This window comes from Plodia interpunctella, chromosome 27 (genome assembly GCF_027563975.2).
Source record: "Plodia interpunctella isolate USDA-ARS_2022_Savannah chromosome 27, ilPloInte3.2, whole genome shotgun sequence".
Taxonomy (NCBI): domain Eukaryota; kingdom Metazoa; phylum Arthropoda; class Insecta; order Lepidoptera; family Pyralidae; genus Plodia; species Plodia interpunctella.
The window spans coordinates 2,257,784-2,275,189 of record NC_071320.1 but is presented as its reverse complement, the minus strand read 5'-3'; the positions used below and the strand labels follow the sequence as shown (position 1 = coordinate 2,275,189).

Below are 17,406 nucleotides of genomic sequence, written 5' to 3'. Positions count from 1 at the left end.
CGAACTGGTTCGCTATATTGTATAGCCGGCATGACATTAGCGTAGGTTAGTTTGGAAGCCGACATTAATGCCTGTTCTAATTAGGGTTGTCAGATCTATAATTCCTGGACATTTCTTTATGACAATCAGTATTTTGGATCCAAGATTAAACTACCGAGAACTGTTGTGCAATAGATATACTTGGACTCAATACTATATGGAAAGAAAGAAGTGTGGTTCTCAGACCGTTTCGAACGCGGGTCGCCGCGCTGTCTTTACTAAAACTGACTTAACATAAGCTATTGACAAAGCTGTGGCGGTGGTGCTAAAAATCTGATATCGTTCACATCACAATCATAACATGTTTTTGTATACTTTTTGACCATGTACTTTTTAATACTATTGAGCTAAGGTACCTAAGCCCTTCTGGCATGATAGGGACCAACACTGTTCAAATGAGTTTCTTCCGGCATTTCTTCTCAGCAGTGGACGTTCCGAAATGCCAGTAGTTTGTATCTTGTGAAAGAGTACTATAGAAAAAAAACCGGGTTGCACTCCGGGAGTGCCGGCAGAAGTGAAAGTATTAAAATAGTGCATTTTTGACGTCTTACGAATTTTCGATCAGGGTCACGTGTCCTGACGCGAGTTAAACATTTTTGACCCATCACAAAAAGTGTACAACACCGCTAAAGAACTTTTCACTTCAATAATATTTGACGTGAAAAATTGCCTGTGAATACCTAATTTCTGAATAAATGATTTGATTTGAACTTAGGCAATTTTCAAACCACTGGATCTCCCGAGTCGAAGTCCTAATGCAGCGAACACTAGTCTAAGATTACGTCATTGTAAATAAATTGACAGTATGTCTGCCTTCACAGAGCAAGACACATCTGCAGGAGTACGTTAGTGCAATCCTAAACTATACTATTATTATAAAGAGCTAAGCGTTTGTGAGTTTGTATGTTTGAGGCGGGTAATCTCCGAAACTACCGAACCGATTTCAAAAAATCTTTCACCATTAGAAAGGTACGTTAAATCCAAGATTGCTATAGGCTATATTATGTATAGCAAAATTCCCACGGGAGAAAATCCGCGGGCAACATCTAGTCTATATTATAAATGTGAAAGTAAGTTTGTTTATTACCTCTTCACCACTATCTACTCAACCAATTTTTTTGAAGTTTCGCATACATGTTTGAAGTAGAAGAACATAGGGTACCTTTCATCCCGGAAAAAATAACGCGGGCGAAGCCGCGGGCAAAAAGTAGTAGGTTATATTATATACTCAGAAAGCTCTCAGCAATGGAGACTCTCCAAAAGATTTTCCAAGCTTAGACTATTGAACAAAAACTGTACAAAAATCCGTCAGGTTGTTTTTGAGTTTATCTCTTTCATACAGACAGACGCATCAATTAATTTTATGAATGTTACAGGGTGTACACTATATAATGAATAATTCAATGTTAATATAATTTGTCAGTTGATTCATTATTAAATTTTAGGTACTTACGTAGATTTGTATGTAACACGAGTTAAATTGAGGAATTTGTTCAAACTCAAGTTCAAGAATTAGTTAAATATATTTGATAACAGATGGCGCTTATCAAAGGTATTCCCCATTGAGGGTTCATGTCTAGGTGGCCTCAGTGCGTTCACCCCCAGCGGTTATTGGACCCGTATTGACGAGAATTAAAAAAATACAGTCAGAAGGAAAATGTTATATTTGACATTTTTTTTTTCGGAAAATTTCGACGATAGTAGAAAAGCGGACCCTGGGCTCCAACGCCCGATGGCTGAGGAAGGAACCGGGAAAACGCTCAAATGAAAGAGAGAGAGAGAGGTACCTCGGATTTCCTTAAAATTTGCATGACATCAAATTCTAAATAAATCAGGAAAATAAACAAAACGGAATTTTCGTAATTAGGTCAAAATAATATGTATATTTGTTCGAATCATACGTACGTACGAACGTATTAACAAAATCTGTTGGTATTTTGTTATTCTAAATCTAAAGGAAAAATATAAGTTATATAAATTATGGTGTAATAGATAAATTAACTTTATGTATTAAAACACACAGGATGGTATAAAAGCAGTAATAGTTACTTAAAGCTACGAATACACAAGGTAACATTTGACGCGCAACATATCACTCTATCTCACGCATTACCATTGACTCGAGTGAAATAGCACATAGTCTATCTCAGTCATGCAAATTGTAATGAAAAGGAAAGAACGATTTTTGCGCGTCAAATGTTCCCTAGTTTATCTGTGGTTTAACCCTCGAATGAACGTTATAATCATCAACACCAATCATCAAACAGCCATTGAAACATCCCCACTATGTGTGTGTGTGTGTATGTATGTATGTATGTATGTTTGTTTGTTTGTAACGCGATAAATTTCGAACCGTTGGTCCGATTTTGATATCGAATTATAGAATCGAATTTTTAAGTTCGTGAATCATCAAAATTGGTTCAGTCGTTTTTCAAATATTCATGTTCGCAGCGAAATACTAGTTAATAACATTTTTTTATATCCTTAACATGTCCCACAGCTGGGCAAAAGCCTCCCCAGTCTCTTTCCATTAAAAATCCTTACATATTACAAAACAAAGTCCTCTGGCGCGTCTAAAAAAAAACTCTACTACTACTCTCGGATTTTCATGCGGTTTTCACCAATAGATAGTGTGGTTCCTGAGGAAGGTTTAGGTGTATAATTTATTATCTTTTTACCCGAGCGAAGCCGGTGCGGGTCGCTAGTGACTAATAAATAACTATACCTAACTGATCTGTACAGGAGTAATGTTAATTTTTCGGGATTCAGTTGGCACATAGTATAGCACAACTGTCGAGTCCCGCCCTAATATCCTGTACACAAAACCATATGAGACTTCTTTTTTGTGCAATCGTATAAGAAAGAACTGCACAAAACACTCATCACTCTTGTCATACACGCCGTCATACAATCATGAAATACATAATTGAATACTTTGTTCAATTTTAAACATTGTACTTAAGCTTTTGAACAAATGTTCCTTAGTGTTGACTGCGAAATAAAAATATGATTCACAAAGAAATCGCAATTTCCTCGGAAAATTCTTCCATTTTTGTTTGTCGTCAAAATACGGTCATTGACCTTTATAACGATATGTTTTTGTATCACGATTGATTAATTTGATTAAACGCTTGTGTTTATCGATATCTCTTAATACAGGGTGTTATAAAACAGAACAATATTTTTTTCCTTATATTATTAATTTCTGATATTAATTAATATGGCTGCTGAAGTCAATGAAAAGACTCGAAGAAAAATAAATTATTAACTAGCTTTTGGCCGCGGCTTTGCCCGCTCTTATTTCTCTTGTAATATTATCAGGTTCTAAGCAACGTATCGCAATAAAATCTATACCAGATTTTAAGTTAGACTATCCTTTATACAACTGTAAAAACACATTACATTCCATCCAGCAGTGTTTGCGTGATTCGCGAACCAACATACAGACAGACAGAAAGCCAGACAAAAAATCTAAAAAAATTGTTTTGGCTTCTATTAGTCTCATCAGACCTTCGTAATTACTTTTCTTTAATATTTCCTGTTATGTACAAACAGACATAGCCCATATATATAGGTAAGACTACCTATTTAAACATTGTTCAATATAAGTATTATTCGCATAAACTACAAATGACGTTTAGATTAAAAAATACGTCATTTTTATTTAACTTTCAATTTCTATCTTGATATGTGGTGTAATGAAAAAAAAAAACATTTACCCATTAGGTGTGTTCTCACTAGTTCCATGGAACTATTTTCCGATGGAACTAGTGAGAACACACCACCCATTTGACCACACGCACGGTCAACTCCGTGTGGTCTTAAAGTGAATATACACAATAGTTGATCAGTGAAATTCTTGTATCGGTTTATAATGCACGGTCAAAAATTTTTGAACTCTTGCTTGGTAGGTACCTATGTTTTTGATGCTTCACAATATTTTAGGAAAAAATGCACCGTTTCTTTTAAAAAATAATAAGAATACAAAACATGTGTGTTTTTGGTAATAAAAATATAATAGTAAAAAAAAAATGCGCAGAAAAGAAAAAAATAAATAATAAAAACAAATTTGCCCGAACTCCCAGTAGATTTTAAATATTTTTTTGCCTCATCAGAAAATAATATATTTATTTTCAATATACTACGCGTCTAAAACATTTTGAGCGAAAAACAAATTAATAATTATTAAAAAATTATTGTTGTCAAAAGACAACTCACAAAATTTATTTCTTATAATAACACACTCATACATACGTAAAAGACCCAATTTTTTTATAAATATAAAAAAAATCTTAAAAATACACGAAAAAAAAAATCAAAATCGATTTTTGCGAAAATTTTTTTAAAAAAACGCCCGCCCATTCGCGAAAAATAGCAAAAAATCAGTCAATGTTTAGTTCATTCAACTTGAGCTCGGTCGTTCGTTGCCCTCAGAATTTTCGGCGGGTCAATGACCGGGCACTGGCCTCTGTTATATATTTATAGTATGAGCGAGACAGACAACACGTGATATTTCGCCGCTGATAACGAAATTTGTGTTTTTGATTGATAAAATAAACTTCCCTTTTAAATGGTAAAAAATGATCAAGGCATAGTCCATTTTTCCTTCGATATTCGTATCTAAAATGTAGAATTTTAGTAACCTTACATCTGTGTCAACTGCCTGAGACTCTGACTATTCCGTGTATTATAAAGACGTGAAAATTAATATCATTGATCTAACTATTATTATACAGAAGTAAGCGTTTGTGAGTTTGTATGTTTGAGGCGGGTAATCTCCGAAACTACCAAACCAAAAATTCTTTCACCATTAGAAAGGTACATTACTCAAGATTGCTATAGGTTATATTTTATCCCAAAATTCCCACGGGAGCGGAGCCCCGGGCAACATCTAATAATCACAATTTAGTGTATAACTTCTTTATTAAAAATTCGTTATTACTTAGAATTATTATTAACTTAGAAAGTTCCACAAAACCACCCGTGGATGTCATACAAGATGACTAAGGGACTGACTTGTCAGCAGCTAGGCAACGTTAGCATTCCTAAGAAGGGTTGACGTTAGGCTGGCGTCCGGTAATAAAATCACAGCCGAATCTTCAAAATAAGTTTATTTTTTACGCTGACCTTGGCCTTCGGGACGTCACACACAGCCTGGAATGACACCAGGAACACGCGACCATGAGAGAGAGAGGGAGATAACTCGCCACAGATATAAGAACATTCATTAAAATATTAATAGAACGTACATTCTAATATGTGTGGTTCCCGCAAAAAATGTTGGCTTGAAGTCATCAAAGAAGTTATGCGTGTCAATGGGTAAATGGCGAAGCCCGTGCGAAGTAGAGACACCGTAGGAAATCGGGCCCTGGGTTCCAACGCTTTAACAGCTGAGTAAGAAACTGTATTTGCGAAAGCTTTGTAAAAGATACCTCAGGTAGCATACCGAATTCATACAAAATATTTGTTATAATGTCAACGTACCGGGTTGAATGAACCCCTCGTATCTATGGAAAATGTACAGGGAACAGCACATCATCCTACCGTACAAATTCACCCCTATCACTGTATATGACGACCTCGGTGGCGCAGTGGTAAAGTGGAAATGCTCTTTTTCCGATTGGCCCTGGTCTTGGATGTTTATCTATATATGTATTTGTTATAAAATATAGTATCGTTGAGTTAGTATCCCGTAACACAAGACTCGAACTTACTTTGGGGCTAGCTCAATCTGTGTGATTTGTCCTAATATATTTATTTATTTATTTATTTTACTGTGGCATAAAGATTCAATGTAACTTGACATGCGGTCGACTGTACTTCGTGATTATTTTGGCGGTTTTTGGTTGTGGAAGATATAGATATAGTAAATATGTAGTAAAATACTTCTACTTACGTAGGTATAATAGAACGCGTATGGGAATTTCTATTTTTGAAATGTACACTACTGATCTTTTTCTTTCTTCTATTTTTTTTTTCAAATTGTAATTCGAATTTCCGCGAATATGTAACGTAAGGCGATAAATATAAGTGTCATATTTTCACTCAAACGTTTCCAATATTACAAGTCATTCTAAGAAAATGTCGCAATACAGTGAGATGTTAAAAAATGTATCCATCTCAAGGCCGGCCATCATGAGCGTTCCTTGACTTACGTTACCGAAATTCGCAGTCAACGCACTGGCACCTACGTAGCTATTACAAAACCATTGAACCTTCCAGAAACAAATTCGCGAGTCAATGTTCTCGGGCGAACTGACCTACGGTTTCATCATGAACAAATGACTGTTTCACTTTTCTAGACTGTGGTTCGGCCGCGTTCTTTTTTTGAAAAGGAATAGGCACCTATTCGGATTTTTTTCGGGTTTCAATTTTGCGACGCAAAGGGTTAGTGCCATGGAATTAGTAGGTACATACATATTAAATCCATGGATAGTGCATTTGACATCATTGTTTTGTCAAAACGAATTTTTTTTTTTTAATATTTTGGTACGCAAAGGAATATTTTTCTATGCAGGCAAAATAAAGGTCGGTAAAATAAAAAAATGTTTTATATTTTAAAGTTATGATGTGGCGTTATTTCTTACAAGCATGTGTCTACGTGCTTAAAATATTTCCACAGATTATGCAATAGGGATTCGAACTCGGGTCCTTCAAGGTCGGCTCATGACGAATTGCTACAAAACTATGACGTTTTCGCGCCAACATTCGGCCATTTCCATATAGTTTCATCCGCGGTCAATAACCTGAGTGTTGTGACGGCGGTAAACATGGTGAAGTAACATTAAATATAATGCCATATGAGATGGGTGACCGGGGTGAAATTAAATTGTAAATGAATGCGCTGCGCTCCGGACTTCAGGTTGTAATTTTGGGATAAAAAATACTGATAAATATTACAGACTTTTATTATATACACAGCTTATATTTATATTCACAGCTGTCGAAGCCGCGTGCAAAAGCGAGTTGCTAATAATAATAATATTTTTTTTTAAATACAGAACATCGAATTATTTTTAAATGTCATCAGGACTTATTCGTGATACAATAGTTACTTACACTAATCTGTGTGTTTAAGTCACGGTTTAAGTCATCGTAGTTGACTGAACTCAAATAAACTCAGCCGTAGATGTTAAAATATTATAAAAAAAGTCACGTTTCTTTTTTAACCTCTAAAAATAGTAATCTCGTAATACATCATGTGAGATAAAAATGTTTGATGTTTATTTAAATTGTAAAGCATACTTCAATAAAAAAATATTTTTTACTTGTTTTGTTTGTTTATTCCGAGGAATTTGCGCACGCACGTCAAGTTTTGGCGCGAAACCAAATTACGACCATAGACTGCATCACGCATTATGGAACGGAACTAAAACGTCATTCCTTTTTCAAAAATCGACCGCCACCATTCGAAATTCGAACAGGAACAGTTATGAATAAAAAATTCAAGATTATTCGCACATTATCACCAGTGAGATAAGTCCTGGGGTCAATGGACGAGCCGGGGTGAATGAGCCAAAAATTAATGTCCAGTTTAAGTTGAGCCGTGGTTGATTTCCTGGTTGTCATAGGTTATTCTCTTTTTGGCAATGATCTGTCTTGTTACAGATCCCGCTCACTCTTATAATTGAGTGTAGGTTTCATTCTCGTCTTTAATATCTAAAACTCAGGGCCCGCGTAAAAAAGAAGCATTTTTTGAAGATTCGCCTCTGATTTTATGACCGCCTGCGTGACGTCAACACTCTTTGGGAATGTTATTGTTGCTTATCATCTGTGAAAGCCTTTGCCCTTAGTCATCTAGTACTACATCCACGGGAGGAAATGGAGTGGTCCTATTCTCGCCACGCAAAATTTCGCAATGTAACGTAGAAATTCGGGCAAGATGTTCGGATTTCCCGCCAAACCGAGACACAGTGTCAACAGAGGGTGCAATGTTCCCCGCAGTCCCGGCTCACCCTCGAGCGAACGACCTTGGGGTCAGTGACCTCTCTGTATTTTGGTCAATAGGTGGAAGGTGCAGGAACTGTTGTCCGTCCAGGCTGATGTGAAAAACCGTGATAGTTGCGTGAACGTTGATGTATGTCTGTCGTCGATATACCTATGTTTATACAGCAAATATTATCTTCCATACAAAAACATGGTTTTTTTTTCGCGTTTAACCATTTGATCACATGTGTAGCAACATCTGGTCTCATAGTGAATAACCCCGAAAAAAATCAGTCATGCAGAAATGAAAAATTTTACGACCCATCTTAAACATATCTGGAACAGACGTTGCTTAACTCGCGTTATCACAAGAGTAATATGCCGACATTACCGGCCTTAGAGGTCGTATAATGACCTCTACAACCTGTACAGTACACAATGTTATTTGTGTAAAAAATTATGGTGTTGCCATAGAGAAATAAAAAATATATAGGGAGGGTCAAATCACACAGATTCAATTAGCCCCAAAGCACAGATTAAATAATACCCCAGTACCCAAAGTAAGTTCGAAACTTGTGTTATGGGATACTAACTCAACGATACTGTATTCAATAACATATACATATATAAACATCAGAGACCCTGGTCAATCTGAAAAAGATCATTTTCCATGTCGACCTCAGCGGGGATCGAACCCAACTCCAGTGTAGCAGGGCGGCGTGATGACCACGGGAGGTCGTCAAAAAATTTCTTGAGTAAGGAATCATTTCCAAAATTAATCTATACTATTGTTTGTTATACTATTTCGGTAATCTCCGAAACTACCGAACCGATTTCAAAAATTCTTTCACCATTAGTAAGGTACATTATCCAAGATTGCTATAGGCTATACTTTATCTCAAAATTCCCACGGGACCGAAGCCCCGGGAAACATCTGGTCATTGATAAAATTGATATTATTACAGTACAGATTAATTAGTTTAAAGTCAGATAGTAAAACCAATTCTTGTCTTTGGTAAAATTTGAAATATTGTAATGACAGCGCGGCCTCAGCGCTCGAAACCATAGAAATCAGAATATGTCGAAGCGCTCTGAGAAGCACCAAATATCACAGTGATCAAAAACTACGACGCACATCAATTATTAACAGAAGTTGAACGATCGGAAATAGTGATCTTGTAGTACATAAACATTTTTGAACTAAAAATAAACTATGATGGCCGCTGGCTGCGTAGGCGCATCGATTCTGTTGCCTCTAAAAAAAATTGTGTTGTTATGTTACACCTTTATTATGAATCATTTGATTGTGGAATGTTTTTATTTTAATTCGAAACTAGCTTGTGCCCGCGGCATCGCCCGCGTAGTTTCCCACTGGAACATTTAATTTTCCGGGATTAAAGGTTCCCTAAGTCCTTCTTCATACTTCAAACAAACTTACTTTCGCATTTATAATATTAGTTAGGGTTAGAATATCGTTTATAATTTTTAATGCCTGGCTGTTTTCAGGGTAGGTTAGGTCAGATTTTTTTTTTTTAACTTTTTGATTACATGTCCCACTGCTGGGCAAAGGCGTCTTATTTATCTGTAATAAAGTCTGGCTATTCTTTTATAAATATGTTGAGGTCTTCCTGCCTTCTACTCCTTGATCATCCTCTAACCACTCAGGTACCCAAAAAGTGTCTAATTTTGCCCACCGTTCTGGCATTTGCGTTAATTTAAATTATGAATGCGCTGTTGATGTAATTTCCGTTTTTTTTTAGACGTGTAGTGTGAGGGAAGCCAGGGAGAGTAGCTAATAGTACTGATTATGGTAGTATATCGATATTTTGAAATCAACACGAGCGAAGCCGCGTGTAAAAACTATACTATATAGGCTTCTTACTTTCAGTAGGTGGTAGGAATTTATATAATGAATTACTTATATAAGGAGCTCCATGTATGTAAGTATACGTTGCTGATTTAACTTTCTGACAAGAAATTACATGATGTCATATCGTAATCATATCCAATAGATTATTTACAGACATAATGGATGACAGATAAAATCAGCCAATTCGGCAAAAAAGCAAAAAAAAGTATTGGCCATAAATAAAAAATATTTAAAAAAAGAAGACAATTAGTCACCTGTGTACCGGGTCGCTTGTGTGCGTGTAAGCATCACTTGTGTGAGGTTGGTACGCGCTGCGTTCAGCGAACTCTGCGCAGTGGGGCAGACGTTGACCCACCACGTGGGTGCGGGAACCGGCCTTATCGAGCCGCAAGCTTCCCGGTTCCATATATTCGAATTTTGAAAATCCTTTTTGTTTTTATTTTTTCGTTTATGGCAAGACCGGTTGCAGTTTTGCTTTGAATAATATGTTCTGGAATGATTTATCATTTCCGAGCTAATATTAACTGAATCTGTTTTGATTTCAGCAAGTGATTTGGATTGACTTTGCTAGTAGTATAATTGACTGTAGTAATAATGTTGAACCACAGTAAAATAGAATTGATTTCTCTGTTTTGGGATTGGGGTGGTGTGTGTAAAATGGGGGTTAATGTTATTTTCCAATGAGATCTTCTTCAGTTATTCTTCAATAGTAGTAATAAATGTAAAAGGCGTCTGAATTGGTTCAAATCGATGGACGTAAATATCCAAGAAATCGCTCACCAACATTTTTTTATTAATTTACTTTTCTTAGTTGTGAAATGTATTAGTGGTTGTGTCCGTGTATGAAAGTGTAATAATTAAACTGGGTCTTAATCTTAACAAAGATTAAAAGTAAGATTGAACGAAAGTAAAACATTAAATAAGTAGAACGTGTAAAGTCGCGCGAGTAACATAGTCTCTTGAACCAATTTCCCAAAACGATGCCAAAGACCCGAGCGAAACCGGGTCAACTATGTTTGCTTCAGGCTAACTAAAGAATTAAACTATTTTAGTTTAGGAGATTTGTTTTGCATTTTAGTTTCCTAGTCTTCATTTATAGATAGTAGTCAATTATCTGTGTAACGGTGCGTTTGTTTGTTACGTGTGTTATATAAGATAAAGCTTGCTAGAGATGTTTACTCCCTGATACTGGCTCTCTGGCTACTCAAATTGGAGAAAAACAACATGTCAAACTAATTATACCAAATAACAGTAGATAAAATATAGTATTGTCTTATGAATGCGTTTCAAATTGATGCGAACGAAAATTTTATTTTGAATTGAATTTGAAAACTTTGGCAACATTTTAAATACTAAGACTGGAACAGGAAAGGTGTTCGAAAACCAACATTTTAAGCAGATATTTTTAAATCGAGAGAAAGTTTTAAATTTGTCTCATCAATCTTCAAATTTGGAATCCCGCAAATAATGAAGGAATCGTAACGGAAACGCATCAATCGCTCACTGACTGGCCGCTAACAAATTGTCGAGAGATCGATATTGTTCGAGTTATCTCCAGCCAGTGCTACACAGTTCGACGCTCGGGCGACGAACCCCGCTGCCGAAACTGCGGGTCAACGCTCGTCTAGCATAGGAAGAATTTTGCACTTCTCATTTTGAATTTTTCTTTATTTTCTCAACCAACCAGTTGCTTTTGGGATAGGAAAAAAATGAAAACCTGTTGCTTCCTTATGGGATAAACTTTGGCACTTGGTTTCCAGAGATATAGACTAGACATATAATTTCGAATTTCAAATAGGAATCTTTTTCATTTCAATCTGGCAGTTAAAATTGGAACGATATCTTCTACCTCTATATTAATGCTAATGGCCTAGGTTAACAGAAATAATAGATTAATAAAATCTTTGGAATTTCGCATAAATTCCTCATAAACTTACACGTTTATAAATAATAGTAGGATTATGTTGTAAACTCGTGACTGATGGAATTTGAGCATCAGCGTGTGGACTTTAGTTTTATGTGAGGTCGAGCCTGCACTTAGGAACTAATATCAACAGGCAAAGGCAACTGAATGACTGACGCGTTATTTTAAAACGATTAATGTTTATTTTTATGTATATGAATATAAATTTCGGATTAGTGCACTGTTTTGACACGTTAAAATACTAGAAAACAAACAGACAGATGTACTTATTATATTTTAGTGTTTATTATAGCCCATTTATAGCAACGTTAAGCCGTTCTTGACCCCGGAGTTAGATGCGTCAGCTTTAACACTCAATGGCAGCAAAGATGAAAAACAAAAAGTCAAAATTGTTTAAAACTGTTATATATATTTTTTACTTTTGAATAAAGAATACATATAGGGATTTAACGTATTTAATAAACGAAAAGGTCGTAAAGTTCATGCTGGTTCATAGTTCGTTGGACCATTGTTGGTGGACGTTCTCGGCGAATTTGAAATTCGAATAATACTGAACTTTTTGAAATCAGAATCGGTTCCGTTTTACTTTTTAATATTCTGTTTGGCCAATGCTGCATCTTTTATTGGAAAACATTTTTTAAGTTTGTGTATACCTACAATTTTAACGTCAAATTACAATTAAGTCTAAATTACTATTAAAATTAAGTAGTACGCTACTTAGTTCTTTTTTACTTAATATTTTTTTTCTATATTGATAATATTCAGTATAGATTTTCATAAATAAAACAAAATCAAAAATTGTTCTAAATATTTTTCAACAATAATTCTTAATCTGAATTATACTTAATGACATCACAAATATACTCAGAATATTACTAATCAAAAATATTGCATGAATCATCATTTTTTTTCACAATACGATGTCAATGAACTTTAGTACTATTGCACAACAACGTATGTATATCATGACAATTGAATGTACTCATATATTTTATTTTATATTGTTTTGTTTTACAGGTATGTGTACATTACTAGATGTTGCCCGGGGCTTCGCTCCCGTGGGAATTTTGAGATAAAATATAGCCTATAGCAATCTTGGATAATGTACCTTTCTAATGGTAAAATAATTTTCGATTTCGGTTCGGTAGTTTCGGAGATTACCCGCATCAAACATACAAACTCACAAAGTGACAAACTCAAACGCTTACCTCTTTATAATAATATAATAATATAGTATAGATATGTGAAATTTTCCTGCAATATTTTTAAACTTTGAATAATTTAGGATGATTTTATTTCTGTACATAAGAGATTTTTAAATATGACATATATTTCAATATATTTGTGGTGTGTGGTTACGCCCTAGAATAGGGCCTCCATAGCCTCGTATGGATGTCTTACAAGGCGGCTAAGGGACACGGCCAAGGCTATCCTTGGCAGCTGATAGGCAACAACTGCATTCCCAAAGGTGGTTGGCCTCAAGCAGGCGGCCGGTCGGTTTATTTTTTATATGGACCTTGGACAACACAATCGTGAATGCAACCGGGAATACGCGGAGAAAGATATTTAAAGTAGGTAACAAGCAACGGATCTCTACTTGTAAAAAATCTTAAAATCCTATCAAAATATTTATCATGCATACTTTACATACATTAATGCTTTCTCATACTGATTAGTCGATTTAGACAAGGATAGACATATTATCTCTTTAAAACTACACAAGTAACAGACAGACATGAACAAGACACCTCAAATATGTAATAAAAAAGCTGAAAAAACTCTTTGATACTTTAAAAAAATATGCCTCTACGAAGGGTCTACGAGAGCCTACGCGGCTACGACTGCTACGAAGTGCTACACATTGTTCCTTATATTCGAATACTTCGATTTTCCGAAAATGAAACATGAACAAGAAAATGTTTAAAGCAATAGTTTTCTGGTCGATAAAATTTGTTATTGCCTTGTTATTATCTTAGATATGGATTTTATTATCGATTTTGTTAAACATATTCTTATCATTATATTATCTACAATGATTTTTATCAATACTTCCATTATCATTAGACCACGTGGTCCAAAATCGATAGGTCGTTAGCTCTAGAAAGAGAAGCCTGTGACGTCACACTCTCTCGCTCTAATGCAAGGTCGGCGCCTTTGAGGTGAATAACTCCTAAATTTTTTGTAAATATTTGGACTTTTCTACACTTGGTCCAAAGGTGGTCTAGGTTCCATCGAATTTAAAATCAAGAACCGTTTTTCACAACGCCCGATCCATAAAGAAATCCTGGCTGGAAAATAAATATTTTAATTTGAAATTTAAAAATAAATTTGAAATTATTTAAATTTTCGTTGAAACAATAGAGCGTGAAATAATGTGCCAAATTTATGACTCGTCTACTTTACCCCTTTCTTTAATGTCATTTTTATTTAATTACTTCTAGCAATTCATACCAGAAATTACAATTTATATAACTCACTATAAATAAAAATGTAATTCAATGCGGCGGTGATATTATTAGTTATATTTTATACATTTTATAAGAATCTTGACCTTTATTTTTATTTCATGAAAAAGCTAGAAGTTTTGTTTGAGTTCCTATAGGATATAAAATTGCTACTATGCGGTTAACAACACATTTTCCTGGGGCATTGACCCGTTAACAACAACTATAGAACAGCAACAACGCTAGTAAATTGCATTAACTCAACTCATTACGACTTGTACCTACTAATAAAATCAAAACAAATATAAACTATGTAATGACAATAAATTAAATTTCACAAACGCCACAAATAGTTGAAAAAAGAAAAAGACATTTTTTTCTGTAGTGCTGGCCAGTTAGCACATTGAAAAGTTTCAAAAATGGAATTGCGAAAAATTGCGAATAAGCTATGTAATATCAACAGCGATTCCACATTCAAAACTAGAGTTCAATAGCATTTCACCGAAATCTACTTTGTTTGGGCCCCGGGTCGATGACCTTATGACGTTGTGTGCGCGCGCCGCTACGTCAGTACACAACAACACTCACACATACATCAAGTTTAGTATGCTATGATATTGTGATGGACCACTTTATATCTTAATTACTCGAATCCTGGTCGTAATTTTGAGCATCTAATTAATTATTTCGACCATTTAGACTGTTACCTAACGGGTTGTGATGAAAATTTTCCTTAATCGTGAAAATTGTTGAAGAAATTTTCCCATAGCTGAACGGGGGGACTGAACTATCATAGAGTTGATTATTCGGAATGAAAAAAAAAATTTTTTTTCGTGAGCTCGCCGAAGATTCGTCAATGCGTCAGTCACGTCCGAGCCGCCCTGGCGTTAACATCTCAGACTCTCATTAGTGGTCTGCAAGCGGAGTTGTGAACAACTATAGTACAAAATAATCGTACAAATTTTTCAGTGAGGTGAATGCATCCCGTTTTTCATTACTGAAGTGACAGTGCCTTGAGAAAAAAGTGCAGTGAACAGGATTACGTTGAAAATGGAACGTGGTGTTTCACAGTTCTAAATTTAAAAATTCAAATTTGTGTCCGAAGTAAATTAACGAATTGGATTTTAGATAACTGAACATCAGTTCGGTTGGCTAAAATCTTAAAAAAAAATAAGTTTTAATTGGCATTTAAATTTTATTTAGCAAATATTTTTTAAAGTCAAATAAATTCTTCTTTCTGCTGTGGTTTTCTCTTTACAGATTTTTTATTTTGATAAGGAGCAACCTAGTATACGGGAACAAGTGTTAAAGTAGTTACAATAAATCAATAAGTGCCTTATATCATTCTTATTAAGTGGAAAAGAAGAAGATAAAAACAAAACCACGGAGACAAAATGCCAAAAAAATTATTACTCTTCAAAAAGATAATACCTGAAATAAACTTCGCTAAGAGAAATCTCACATCACCTCTCGGCCGGAATATATTCATCAGTTAAACTGGTGATAAGAAAAAAAAACTAAACAAAATCAACAAAGTTGAAGAAACAGTGGGGAGTGCCATAAAGTTTTTTCAAAGAAAAATTCTTATGGTCATACAAGAAAAATACAAAAAAAAGTTGCCTTACACGACATAGTCGAAAACAACAATATAATAGAAGAAAAAATAAATCAATCAAAAAGAAACACCAAAACGTTCAGTGATACTAGTGTAACAGCAATGCGAATGCGATTCGCCCAACACAAACATTGGCCGAAAATAACCTAAAAAGGATTTTAAAAAATTATAAAGAAAACTTTGACATTTCGAATTTTAAAATGAACAGCCAGTTCAGCCACGAGTTGTTCGGATCTCAGTGGCCTCCCGACCAGCATGGGGGCCACTCGTCTGCATCCACTATGCTGCATCAGTCCCCGATGCCGCAGCTGCAGCTGAAGAGGGAACCCCATACTGAAGTCCAGGGAGTGATGCATAACCAAATGGGGATGGATATATCGGGGTCTGTCGCAGACAGTACTTCACCACCACCAGGCAGCAGTGACGGGATGTTCGGATCTTCAATCTCTGGAATGTTTATGGATAAAAAAGCCGCGAACTCTATTAGAGGTATTGTCCTTGCTTTAGTTTTTTCTTTCATCTTTTTTTTACTAAACGGCCAGTATTTTTGTATTTGAAATTTCATATTATACCTAAACAAGTGTCATTTTCTCTCGTACCTTAGTTTTGATAGACAACACTATTAAAGACAGAGAACTAGGACTAGGAATATCGGGATGGAAACTCCACTTTGGGAAAGCCATTTTGACCTTGGAGACTGACGTATAAATATTGAACGCAAAGTCAACTAAAATATTTTTAAGTAGCATACAAAAGTTTGAGACCTACTTATATACGATATATTTTGACCTTCCACACCTTCCACACCATTGATCAAAATTGTGCAATTTATAGATCTTTAACGATTACAATTCTGTTACTTACTTATATACAGGGTGATTTATTATTTCCATGGTACTGAATGAAAAAACAATCAGCTGAGCCATACATTTTCCTCAAGTTAGGTATGTAATTTTGTATAGAATAGCTGAATTTTTCGCGAATTCGCAGTTACCCCCATACTAAAAGCTGTTCAAAACAAACAAACATCAGTTCACAAAACATTGCCAATGTATAAAAAGTCACCTGTATATAATATCAAATCAATCACAGTTTTATGAAAACCGAATGAAGATCCCAGTTCACCTGGTTACCTAACCTCTAGTTGACGGTTTAACAGTTAGTGTGTCAAATTATTCAATATCTATGTCATCATCTCAGTCACAAGAAGTCCACAGCTGGACATAAACAACTTCCACAATGATAGATTGAAAGCAACTTGCATCCAGTTGAATATTTTATTTATAATATCTATATATATATATCTATATATATATTTAAAACTAACTGTTGCCCGATTCCCGCTCGATTTCAGAATTTTTTCATCTCATTATTATTTTCAAAAATAAGTTAAAAACCATGTGTGACATGTATAACAAATCCATTTAAATTACTGTAAACTACTATTTCCATATAAAAAAATCATTGCTCCAATTTTGACGGCAAAGAATTTTTGCGCATACTTCGGAGAAAAAAATATTCCTTACATATTATAAAACCAAAATTCCTCTGCTGCGTCTGTCTATTCGCGATAAACTCAAAAACTACT

General features: G+C 35.0%; 1 protein-coding gene across 16 annotated transcripts in view; it reads left to right on the top strand.

Annotated features, from left to right (window-relative positions):
* The window catches only part of Hr3 (Hormone receptor 3), a 114,574-nt gene that overhangs the window by 69,634 nt on the left and 27,534 nt on the right, over positions 1-17,406 (top strand). The window contains exons 1-2 of one of the 16 annotated variants that reach the window (XM_053765096.2): positions 15,062-15,307; positions 15,464-16,307. The exons of 11 other annotated variants lie outside the window; for them this stretch is intronic. In XM_053765096.2, the coding sequence (XP_053621071.1) occupies positions 16,019-16,307 (289 nt within the window). In that variant the 5' untranslated portion in view covers positions 15,062-15,307; positions 15,464-16,018. Of the gene's footprint in view, positions 1-15,061; positions 16,308-17,406 lie in introns of those variants that run through there. 4 more of the 16 variants (XM_053765099.1, XM_053765100.2, XM_053765098.2 and 1 more) reach the window with 4 other exon arrangements.